Source organism: Thermobia domestica, chromosome 2, assembly GCF_964235325.1.
Source record: "Thermobia domestica chromosome 2, izTheDome1.hap1.1, whole genome shotgun sequence".
Taxonomy (NCBI): Eukaryota; Metazoa; Arthropoda; class Insecta; order Zygentoma; family Lepismatidae; genus Thermobia; species Thermobia domestica.
The window spans coordinates 153960522-153973628 of record NC_137455.1 but is presented as its reverse complement, the minus strand read 5'-3'; the positions used below and the strand labels follow the sequence as shown (position 1 = coordinate 153973628).

The window sequence follows — 13107 nt, the reverse complement described above, 5'->3', positions numbered from 1 at the left end:
AAGAAAAGTATTTATTAATCAAGCACATACCTTGCTTCTAGGTAGAAACTAGTTTTCTTGATTTGTAATTGTTCTATGTTAGATATAATTCTTATTAACCTTAAACTATAAGGAAATATTCTGTATATGTGATGTTCATAATTAAATTGAATACCAAGAGGCTCTTGTCAAGGTTCACGTAAGAACGTATTTGTATTGTTAGTATAAGTGGCGAAATAAAATAGGTAGGAATTATGAACAGAGTTACCGGTTTACTTTCATTTATATAATGATTTAAAGTATTTCAGTGACACTTAAATTTTATGATATATGTTTACTTGGAGTTAGCCACTTTGCATGTAGGCATTTAGTGAAGACATCCTTACATTTTGAAGTTGTTTGGGCAAGAACTACTCGGTGTTGTGTACTACAAATCTTTTTTCACTTTACATTTGACGCTATGTTTTGTTTCGAACTATCATTTTCAGTCACAAGTACAGCATGGCAAGTTTTGCAACGTTCGAGAAATTTGATGTTAAATCTGGTAAATAATTCAACAGTACAACTATCGATTCGAGCAAATATGCCAAGCAATAAAAATAAAGAAAAGAAAATTCCGACATTCTTATCGAATTTAAGGTCAAACTGCATATTTAGATCTACCACATTTATGTGGGCCTGCCTTGATTTTAGCTAAAGAATCTCAAGATTTGAAAATGTTGATGATTGATCATTATTGAGATGCGTCTAATGAATTAGTTCAACGTTATAGATTTCATATTCTTAAGCAAAAAGGCATTCAAAACACAATGCAGTTCGTTATGAAACTTAGAAAACAAGTTTTCCTTTGTGCATTTGACCTATACTTAGATAAAGCTCTGAATGATCAACTAGTTTTTGAAGTGCAGGATAACCTAGCTAGAACTCATTACTGACTGCAAAAAAGGATAATGTTTTAGTAGGCAGTGAACACTGAGTATGCAGTAGGACACATAGAGAGGCACAGACAGGTTTCCATTTTCCGTTACAAGAATTCACAGCAAGGAGAGTTGCTAGTCTCAAAGTGGCTCAACAGCACAAATAGTCAAAAAAAAAAAAAAAAAAATCTACTGGTACTTAAAATGTTTAGTCGACTATATCCTCCGTATACAGTAATTGGCAATATACGCCTCCTAGTTTCAAGATTCATCTACGCAAAAATTATTCCGACAAAAATATTCAGATGTCGAGGAATCAAAAATGTCATGTTTACAGCGAATGTCCAGCACATGATAAACATTGTTTCAACCGCCTAGGAAAACACCTTTTTGCTTACGCTTGTTGACAAGAGAATCATGGTAATACGTAAATTGTAGAAGTAAGAACAATAAGTGGGCATTCGTGTAGATAACTAGGAGGTAGTAAATGTTAAAATAAATCAAATGAGCATCAACATATCAGGAGTTCAGTAAAATAGCATTTTTATAAAGAAAGCGAAAGTGAAGATTGTAGGTTCGTGATTCGTGATTGTAGATTCGTGATATGATCTGATTTCAAGGCGGATCCAAAGTAGACAAAATGTAAGCATATACAGCAATGAACACGGAATGCTTCGGCCGGAGGTAAGAAGTATTAGAAACCGTCAGTGCCACGGTCTCTCGTTTTCCGAATAACGTTTGCTGCAATATTTTGTTAAATATATTTAACATTTTTTCACGTATAAACGTGAAACAAAATATTACATCGTGCGATATTTTGAATACAAGGAACCGTGGAGCTGGCGGTTCCTAACAATTCTGACTTCCCGTTGAAGAACTCGAGGTCCACTGTTGTCAAGGCTTAACTTTTGCCCATTTTGGACCCACCTTGAAATCAGAGCATATCTGAGAATTCTGTTGAAAGCATGTCTGGGAATTACACCCTGTAGGAATCCCTTAAACACGCATTGTATATTGATGAAATATGCATTTTTGGATTGTATATGTTTCATTTTCTTTACGCTTTACCACTCCACGGTTTTTCGAATTCAAAATAGCTCGTGTTGAAATTGAGTATTTCTCAAGTTTGGATACCTCTTGATCTAAAACAATGCACTTTTCCTGACAGTTTCATGTGTGTGTTTTTAAAAAATCTTCTTTTGATGTGAGGAATCACCTTGTACAGTTTGTCGGTGTAATTCATTAACACCCTGTATGTATCTCTAGTCCGACAGGGTTTATATAAATCTTGGTTGACAACTCGTTACTTGTTTAAATTTATTTTGTCCTGTAACTAGTTGTAGTTCTGGTTAACCATCTTTATGCCAACAACTCGTCCTTGGAATTTGTTCATCTGATATTAGGAAAACAAAACATTCGTAGCTGAAAGTTGTTTGAACAGGGAACTACAAAAAATTTTCATATCAGTCAGTGGTAGATTTAGAATGTAAAAACGGGGGGAGGGGGTAGCCAGACCCTAGACTATGACAGGTATATCATGAGTTTACTATAATCTTTCGAAAATATATAAATAATAGCTTCAATTATTTTTGTCACAAAAAAAACTGGAAGGCTTAGTCTCCCCGGCCTCCAGCTAGATCCACCACTGATATCAGTCAATCCCCTGGGATTTGTTAATATTTAAAGCATAAAGCAAACTAATTTATTAGTAAAATTCTAACTTACCCGGCAGCGTCTCGAACATTCCTCCATAAATTCACCTGTTCATCACTAAGTCTGATGAATCGTACAGACGAGGATAAACCCATCACACTTCCACTCTGCTGTTCGCGTGTAATGTAAAGAAGCATATGTCCCTTCTTCCTCTCAAGGTTTAATTTCTTGCCTATGTTCTCACCAACACTTTCCTCTCTTACGAGATTCACGGATTCACGAATAAGTGGGTCCCATTTCTTTACTGTTGATCTTTCAGAGGTCGAGATAAGGTGAACGTCGCTTTGTGCCAGAATGTGATCTACGCTCTGGCCGTTTAAAAGAATGTTTACATCAGCAGGCGTTACCTCTGAAGTGTTACCCTCTGTGTCAAGAAGGACCCATTTTCGCTCCTCTAATGCCATTTTCATCGATCTTCTGCCAGGTGAAGACTTCGAGTTCTCTATAACAAAAGGTCGTCGATTCATATTTTTCTTTGATAATATTGGGTTACTGTCTGCAGTTTGCATACGCGGGATACGAGTGAAGACAGACCTTTCGTGAACTATTTCACTGGGTTCAAGAGCTGAAACACCCTCCAATGAGTCCACTGTGTGAGGTTCTCGTGCAAGTGCTCCATGCTGGAATGCAGACTGAAGACCTGAAGCTTCTTGTTCAGACAAACTCGAAATTTCATGTTTGACATTTGCAGCATTAGAAGACGCTGCTGTGTATATAGATGCACTGTCTTCACCTGAATTAGTTAGTTCTGAGGTTTTACTGATGGTAGTTTCAGATACAAGTGTTGAAGGTTGTACGTTGTTGGTTGTTTCATTATTATTTGCTTCATCGGTCTCTTCAGGATTCTGCTCATCATTTGGAGGGTTGTCATTTTCATTCACATCTGCTACTTCACTGCTCCCTGTTTCTTCTATTTCATATAAGGTCAACACTTGGAAAGTATTGTGACTGTAAATACCATCACCTGCACATTTTGAAAAGTTTTTATAGCTGCTATTTGGTAAGACTATTGGTTCTACAGGATTTATGTATTTTGCAAGAATATTACATTTATTGGAAGACGACTGAAAAGATGTTAGGTTGTGATCAACTTTGTGCACCATATAGACTGATGCATCACCTCGACCACTAGGCACAGGATGAAGAATATTTTCTCGTAGAAAAAACAACTCTGAAATAGTAGGAAGTCTCTGTGTTGCAGTATCTTCATCATTAGCAGTAAGCGTTGAAGCTGATGTAACTAATTTTGTACTTTTTTCATTCATATTTCCAGTACTGTATGACGTAGTTATTGCTTTCAAGGAGTGCATTCGTGTAGAAAGCTCTTGAAAGCTCACAGAAGTCAGTACAATAGACCCGTCAATAGTTGATACTTCTTTATTTTCAACTTCAATATCTAGCCATGGTGCCTTTCTCTGTGAGGAAGTTGCACTATTTTGTTCACAATTTTTCATAGTGGTGGAAGGGTATTGAGAAACATCCAATGTTGACATAGTTAATACAGAAACAACAACATCCGCAGTAAATAATGATAGTGATGAAGTTCTACAATTATTTTGTAAGTTACTAGGAGCAAATGTAAACATCAAATTGCTCTTCAATGAAAGAATTGATTGTTCCGATAACCTTGGAGTAAGCTTAGCCTTAGAGGTAGATCTTACTACGGAAAATACGTCACATGAGTGCGCTTTAAGTGTGTTTCCTCTTAGTTTGTTGCTATCAATTGTATGTACTGAGTCATTCATATAGAACGAGGTAGTAAGAGTAGAGCCTGTACCAGACAGTTCTCTCATTTTAGGCAAATATACTTGTTCTTCTTTGCATTTAATGTCACACACTCCATTCTTTCTTAACAAGGATGTGACATTTTTCTCTGAATTATCGCTGACTTTGTTCAATATATCTTGATCTTTCCATTTGCTAATGAGAAATCCGAATTCGCTCTGAGTATCTCTCTCATACTGGAGTGGAAATTTTATCATGATTATACTTGGAGTCGATTTTACGTCTTTTGTTAATGGTAGAGCGTAAGTTGAATCCGAAAACTGGCGAAACGAATCATAAAACTCTTTATTATTGCGAAAACTAATATTATTGTCCTGAGGTGGAAAGCGGTTCACTGAATCATGGCTTGAATAAGATTCCGGTTGTCTTGGAGACTGACAAGAACGTTTGACATATATTTCTGTATGAAGTGATGCGTTTTTAGAATTCAGATATTGTTTGTTCAGTCTTTGCTTAGTAGAGTTAACCACTGAACTTTCCTTAGCTTGTTTTGTAGATGCAAAGCTCCTGGATTTGCGACCACGCCTAACATGCTTGAAAAGAGTGCCTGGTCTTAAGCCTTGTTTTGCTGTAAATCTTGATGTAATAGTAGTAGGATCTATATCATCTGAACTGACATCTTCTCGCCTAGTGTTGTTCCTATAACGTCTGGAAAATCTCGAGTAACGAGGTCTTGAATGTGTAGAATTTTCAGATATACTCGAAGTAGAGTCTTGTGAAGCAATATAACCTTGCTCAATGTTGTCTTCAATGCCTTGATAATAACCAGTATTTGAATACCAACAATTGGAATCACCTATTGTATTCATAGAATTTTCAGGTGTCCGATTGCCATGATCATGACGAAGTTGTCTACATTTTAGGTCACATAATAATAAAACTTCCTTATCCTTGTTGCATCTACGTTTACATATACTCTTAAGAGTTTCACTCGGTCTTCCATTGTCTCTTGAAACATGAGTACTTTGACTTGGTTTGTAATCAGTCAATTCAAGGAAAGCTCCCGATTCCGACGAAGCTAAATAGCCTGTACAAGACAAATCATCGTTACTATTTTGCGTCACATCCGACGAATCTGTTGTATCTGATGATGATTTCACATTTGTTGCACCATTACTGTTACTAGTTATATCAGATAAGATTTTTATTGATTTTTGTAGCACATCTGAATTGGATTCCGGGGAGGATAGCGAGTCTTTAGAGCAAGAATAAGAGTGCGTTTCAGGATATGATGATGAGTTTTCAAACAATGATTTTACGCTACTGTGCTTTTGCAGAGGCATTCTGCTATGCCACGGAGCAACCATAGGTGATGTTACGGAAATACTTGAAAGTCCGAAATTCTCTTGAATGACTGAGGTCGAAGGATCAAGAAAATTGTTGTCAGTTTCCTAGAATTAAATACAAAAGAAAAGAAAGAAAAATTGTATCAATTTTAAGTTCTTCATTTCATATTACTTCACAGCAAATCAATTAACTATTCAAAAGAGATTCAATAATACCTATATCTGTATGTTCAAATTATAACTTTTAAATCAATTAATATATTAGTAATTATTACATTCTTCCAAAATATGGTATAGAAATGTTATATTTATATTGCAATCATTAATGTATTTTACATTACATTCATTATAGATAATACATTACATTTTAATGTATTATCTTGAAAATTTGGATGTAAAACTAGTTGAATACCTAACTCAGATCCAGCAGAATGGTGATTGTCAAAATAAATTCGCTACGCATAGGTGTCTTACTAATGGATAAACCACCAAGTATCCCTACACCAAATTGTCTATTATTGAGGACCTGATTACACATTTATATCCACAAGTTGATTGTCTTTATCTACTAGTGACATTAATTATAATCAACTCTGTCATGACAAAGCCAAAACAAAGTATTTGGACCGTGTCCTGGATATGTTTGATCTTGGCTAGCTCATTAAAGAACCAACCAGAAAACAGAGTTCAGTGAATCATTAGTTGATCTCATTATTACCGATAAAATTTGATATGGTAGAATCAAGTGGCGCTAACCCACTCATTGCATCATCTGGTCACTGGGTGACACATGTTACATTGAACATTAAAAATCCACCAAAAAATTCATTTTATATTATGAGTTATCGCAACATTAATACATTTAATCACGACGCATTTTTACAAAATGCCGAAACCTTGAACTGGAAACAAATTGAATTCCAGGAATTTATAGTTGCTAAAGTTGATTTTCATCAGACGTCTTTAAGACATCTGTTCGATCAGCACGCGTCATGAAAACGGTTAAAATTTCAAATAACAAGTTGCTTTATGTGTCTAGTAATACGAAGCTGCTAATGAAAATAGAACTTAGCTCACGAATCTCTGCCGCGATTGACGGCAACAAAGAATTAGAATCGCGGCAGAGATTCGTGAATAGGGATGCGCTCGAGTCGAGACACACTTTGTAAATTTCGAGACGAGTCGAGACAAACGTATTTCTCGACTCGATTTTTCGAGTCGAGACGCGAATCGAGTCGAGACTGCTCGTGAAAATCTCGTCTCGACTCGAATGTCTCGAAAATCTTTCTATAATTTTTAATATTATTTTGAAAAAACTGTTCACTCAGAAACAACCTTGAAACCAATTGCAGCATTTATTACTTTAGAAAATTATAGAACGCATACACCTAATACTTATCTTTCGAGATCAAGATTTAATTTTCAGCTCAATTTAGTTAATTAAAACTAATGTCGTGATATTGATTGTACTTCGAATATAATAATAATAATAATAATTGATTATCTACTTTGTATAAAACTATCATCCGTAGCCTATATGTAGTTTGTATAAAACTATTGCGATAAAGTGAACTTCATAAATTCTCTGAATGAACAATTGGCAGTCTATAGTAATTTAGCATAGTTATAATTATTGTGTTTTCGTTCCCATGAACGCAATAGGACTACATAACTTCTGGATTATTCGCTTTACTAACTATTTTGAGGCTTTAATGTGTTGCAGCATATCACGAGTAACGACTATTATTATTATTATTATTATTATTATTATTATTATTATTATTATTATTATTATTATTATTATTATTATTATTATTATTATTATTATTATTAGGTATTTTGCCTTTCGGCAGGTCCCGGGACTAGTGAGTTTTTTTTTTTATTCAATTTTAGATTTTGGCCTGGAAATGTTTCTTCCACTTTTGTCGATCTTCAGCTGCCTCTTTTAACACCCAATATTTTCTCCTATCTTTCAAATCTTGGATCAGCTGTGTTCTTCTTTCTATTCCTCGCTTCCTTTCCATCTTTCCTTCTATGGCGGTGTTAAGAAGACAATTTCTTCGCAAGATGTGTCCAATCCAATTGGCCTTTCTACAAAGAATGGTGGCTAGAAGTATCCTCTTCTCTCCTATTAGTTTTAAAACATCTTCATTTGTTGCTCTCTCTGTCCATTTTATCTTCTCCATGTTTCTCCAACACCACATTTCGAAGCTCTCCACATATTTCTTCTCTAATTTCCGTAATGTCCATAATACATAATGTAACATTTGTTGTGCATCACATATTATGTATGATGCGAGACTATTTTACATGGTATATTAGAATAAATGGACTGCTTGGATGTCAAAAACTAGTAGAGATAGGTACACTCATGTCCAAAATGATTGTCGCATATCTATAACTGTCTTCTTGTAAGAATATAATTTGATCATGATTTTGCACAGTACTTTTAATACTAATACTATGTGTATAATAGGGAAATGTATGTTTGTGGTAAATTTCGTAGAAAAAGAATTATAAATAGAAAAATTAGAATGAGTTAAACAAAATGTTGCTAAATGGACAAGAAAATTTTATTTTCATTACATTGTTCTTATTTACTGCTCTTTTGACATGAAATTTGCCACATACAGGGGTACATGTCTTTGCTGATTATGCACATACTAACATTGTAAGAAATAACGGGCGAATTCGTTATCAATTTATATTCCTGCAACAACATATTTATAGACATGCGACAATAATTTTGGACATGAGTGTACCTTTCACTTCTATAGATAGATATTTTTAAAAGGATTTTTGTAAACATTAAATCATAAAACAATAAACTACATACAGTAGTTACGGTTTTGGTTCCCAACATAAAAGAAACACGGATTGTCCATGAGATATTGAACTTCAACTTTCACTCCTGAAAAATTTCAATTTTGGAGTTAGGCCACTTGGCATCAAAGCAGTTCACTGTAAGATAAATACACTCCTCATTTTACTCTAGTAGCATAGTTGTTCAGGAGCCTGGGATTTCCATCCTCTCAAATGACAGCTAAACGATTGCTTGATACATATAGTGTATTAAGTTTTCGAGCTTTGGTGCGTCTCCATATTTACACACTGATATAACTTTTAATATGAATTTATTTAGCTTTCTTTTGTTATTGACTTAACACGGACTTCTCTCTGTTATCATGGAGGTGTTCATTCGCTAGGCATTGATTCTGCGCACTGTTGAAGGAGAAATGGGTTTAGTAATTTTTATTTTCCGAAATTCACGTCTGAAATGTATTTCAGTTACTTACTAATCTTTTTGCAACGCTATTTGCTTTTTCTTTCTTTCTTTTCATGACAATTCCAAATAGTTTTGTTTGGTGCTGGGAGTATATTTTATAATCACCTAATAAAATCACGGGTTCATTTTGTAATCAGTTTTAAATTTATAGAAACTATTAAGTTCACAATCAAATCGCGCTAATTATTTGATGCATTTCGAAGGCTTTTGGTTTTATGCAGCTCAGTAAGGAAAATCTATTTCATAATCGTAACATTTATGTTCTAAGAAACTATAAAGGTAAAGTGGACTCGACCTAGCCACGGGGCCGCTGTAACTCAGTGGTACAGCTTTCACCCTTGGTGTGTGAAGACTCTGATTCGATCCCAGCTGGTGCCAAGTGGGCTTTGTGGCATAGAAACACCGTGTGTGTGGATTTTCTTGTGCTTCTTTAGTTTCCTTCCACTTACTTCATTCATTCTCAACATCACCGTTTTCTTTAGCTCAAAAGACTGTTTACTTGCCCACTAATTTTATTATTGTGAACTGAAACTCAAGTGCGCAGTTATCTTGGATACTTCTGTCCCTTTTTACTTTACAACTTGAGGTGGGATGAGGGTCAGGATAGATCTAGTGATATACCGCTGAAAGAAATGCTTCAGTACAGCGTATGTATTGTTTATGTTACCTACAATGTTACTTCCCTATAAAATATAAATTCACCCTTTCTCCCCTTCCCTTATTCGAATACAGTGAACCAACTCTTTTGCTGAAGAAAAATGCTAAGAGAAAATTGAACTATCTGTGTCTTAAAACTTTCTTTGATGTGCAGTCTTTTGTATTTGTAAGGTTTTGCGACTATGTTTTCACATCAATATGAAAAGATAACGAGCCAAATATTTAACCATGGACTCCTGCTGCGAACTGACCGTGACTAAACACCTGATCTCGCTCTGCTCATTTTCTTTCGCACACGTGAAATGGGTTTGTTGTTCCCAAAACAAATGGAAAGACAGTTATCTGGTGCTTTTGGGTACTTTCCCCCCACACAGGTATCATTGCTATGTTTTAATGATCAGAAGAAATATCAAAACCATCCGATACACATGATACGAAAGAGCGAACAGAGGGAGGCAAATATTATAATAGACCAAGTTTTCCGCGTGGTAACAATACTTCATACTTCTATCATTTGGTGCACATCTCTATGAAGTTGTTTTCCACATAAGTATAGCTTACTTCTTTTCGAAATAGCTCCTTCGTGTCACAGCTGTGTTTAGTTTTCTTTTTGTGCTAGGATGAAAGGGAGAAATGCAACATTTTCTTCTCGGTGAACTTATATATATATATATATATATATATATATATATATATATATATATATATATATATATATATATATTAGGGATGGCCGGATCCGAAGATCCGGATCTCGGATCTGGATCCGGATCTTGGATTTCGGATCTGGATCCGGATCTCGTATCTGGGTCCAGATCTCGGATTTCGGATCTGGATCCGGATCTCGGATCTGGGTCCGGATCTCGGATCTGGGTCCGGATCTCGGATTTCGGATCTGGATCCGGATCTCGGATCTGGGTCAGGATCTCGGATCTGGGTTCGAAATTCGGATTTCGGATCTGGATCCGGATCTCGGATCTGGGTTCGAAATTCGGATCTGGATCCGAAATCCGGATCTCGGATCTTGATTCTTATCCAAACCCACATCCCATCCAAATTATGATAAACTTGAATATCTAAAATTCGCCGAAAGTAATTTCACGAAGTCCTGACAGTGAAGAAGAGAAAAGAAAATTAAGATGAATATTGACAAGTCTATTTGTTTCCTTCATTCTACTCTAAAGATCAAATGTTTGGCTTACTTAAGAAAAAAATGATCCGGATGAGAGTTCGAATGTCGAATCTAGTTCCACTCGGTTGCAGGACCGAGATGAATATTTAAAATTCCTCAATGCACCTATTTCATTGACAGTTAAGAAAACATAAACAGTTAAGACAAGTATTGACTACTTTTTACGTATATTATCTTGCTCAGTCTGCTCAAAATATCAAATGTATACCCTACAATTAGATTTAATAATTATTTAGTAAATCACAATATGAGCACCGAGAATAAACTATGAATTTTGGTGCCTCTTATCTAGATTTGAAATTTCGGATTCATACATAGAATCAGGCTGAAATATAAATATTTGAGATCTGGAAACCGAAACATGTGCTAGTACCAAGATCGTAGCCGTTTGTACAGTGGCGTATTTACGATTTTGTTTCGGGGGGAGGCTTTGCTAACTTTCGGGGGGAGGCTTTGCCTGAAAATGTGAAAATTCTGCAAGATATTTCATATAGTTTACTATAGTACGATTTCGGGGGGGGCTTAAGCCTGGAAGCCTCTCCCCTAAATACGCCATTGCGTTTGTACCTAGATAATGCGAGCGGAAGGCACTTGCACTAGTTCCGCATGTAGTTTGAGGAACACGAGAAATTAAAAACAGATAAATATTCTTTTTCAGGAGTAAGTCGCGCTTTAACATGACTTTTCATGAGTGTTGTGTTCAAATATGAAAACTGTAATGACAACTTGTTTGAAATTAAAACCTTTTCATTTTTAACAATAAAGTTAGGTACTTTCACATTGGAGAAAAATTAGCAAGGCACATACCACTGATTAGGGTGCTGATTCTTATGGAAGCTTTCACTTGAACCGGAAGATTTCCTCATGTTAGTATCGGATTGCCACAATTCACCTTGCTGAAAGACGTGGTTTATCAGGAGGTCGGACAAGATTCTTTTGAACGTAGCCTGTAGACTGCTTCTAGTCTCAATTATTCCCATATAACAAGACTAGCCATATACATAGTTGGTTCGAAATAAGTTAAAATATCTCTAATTGATCTTAAGGGGATAATCGTGATTTAAATATTCGTAAATCAGAAGAGATGTGAAAGTTAAGCGGTAAAATAAATCCGATAATTCCGGAATAAAGAGATTTATATGCAACCTAATGATAGCAATAAAACTCTTTATGTAACATTTTCAAAGCTAAAATTAACAGTTATCTTCTTGAAGTTGGTTTACGGCAACATAGAATATTACAAATCCAATTATTATAAGTAGTACCTCTGACAGCCCTGCATTTCACATCACCATCGCCCTTCATCCTGACAAGTGGGCAATTCACTTACCCACAATGACTTTTCAGGCGTTCCAGTGACATCAATATCTCAGTTTGGGTTTGGGATCATGCTTCGGTGAATCTTGACTATCACCATCAGTAGTTATTAGAGAATCAGAATTTATTTCTGTATTAGATAATGTGGGTAACTATAGCTTTTCGTCTATAGAAGTTGGAGAGTGTATGGTATTATCGCAGGAAATATTTGATACATAAAACTTAGATTGTCAGTATTTTGGAGCAACTTTTAAAATAATCAGTTACTGTAAATGTGCTACAGATTAGCCGAGAAAACCCGACAGCCATAGTCGAGTGGTCTGCGGTATTAGGCTGTGGATCCTTTTACTGTAAATGTCTTGGATTCAAATCCCGCTTCAAATGAACGTAAGCCCGATGGTAGGAACCAAAGGACTGTCGTGCCAAGAATTTAATTTGTTTTAATTATCATAAATGTATTCTTTATTATTAAATTTTATCCAATATTTTCTTTTCAACCAGTTTGCGAAACTCAGAGCTAGCTACTTGTTTTCTTTTTAATTCATGTTCATAGTTAGCACAACTAATCACTAAGGAAAAACAATCATTTCAATAAAATTCACCTCGCGTCTTTCGTAGCTCTAAGTTATTTTCAGCTTTTTTTTAAAAGCTGAATGGCGTTTTATCACTTTCCCCTCGCTTTCCCTGTTGTTTTTTTTTCTAGTTTTACCTATGTTTCTTTGCACGGATATTGCGCCTATATGCACGTGCTTAATTTGTTTGTTTACAAAAGCGGGCCATTTTCCTGCCACTATAGAAAGTAGAGTGCCCTGTATCAGAGAAATATTAATTGACGTATGTAAGTGAATATATCTGTGATGAAGTCATAATTTCTCAGTTTTTGCATCGCACATAGTTTCCTCATCCTCATTAATCTCTTCACCCCCGCTTCCTGAATTCCAGTTCTGGTATTCTTTCTTGAGCAAGGCCTATTTA

At 35.4% G+C, this 13107-nt stretch overlaps 1 protein-coding gene across 2 annotated transcripts in view; it reads right to left on the bottom strand.

Moving 5' to 3' along the window:
* Nucleotides 1–13107, bottom strand: part of LOC145676611 (uncharacterized) — a 146259-nt gene that overhangs the window by 97241 nt on the left and 35911 nt on the right. For both annotated transcript variants that reach the window (XM_081747448.1, XM_081747454.1), the window contains exon 3: nt 2622–5785. In XM_081747448.1, coding sequence (XP_081603574.1) covers nt 2622–5785 — 3164 coding nt within the window. The remainder of the gene's footprint in view (nt 1–2621; nt 5786–13107) is intronic.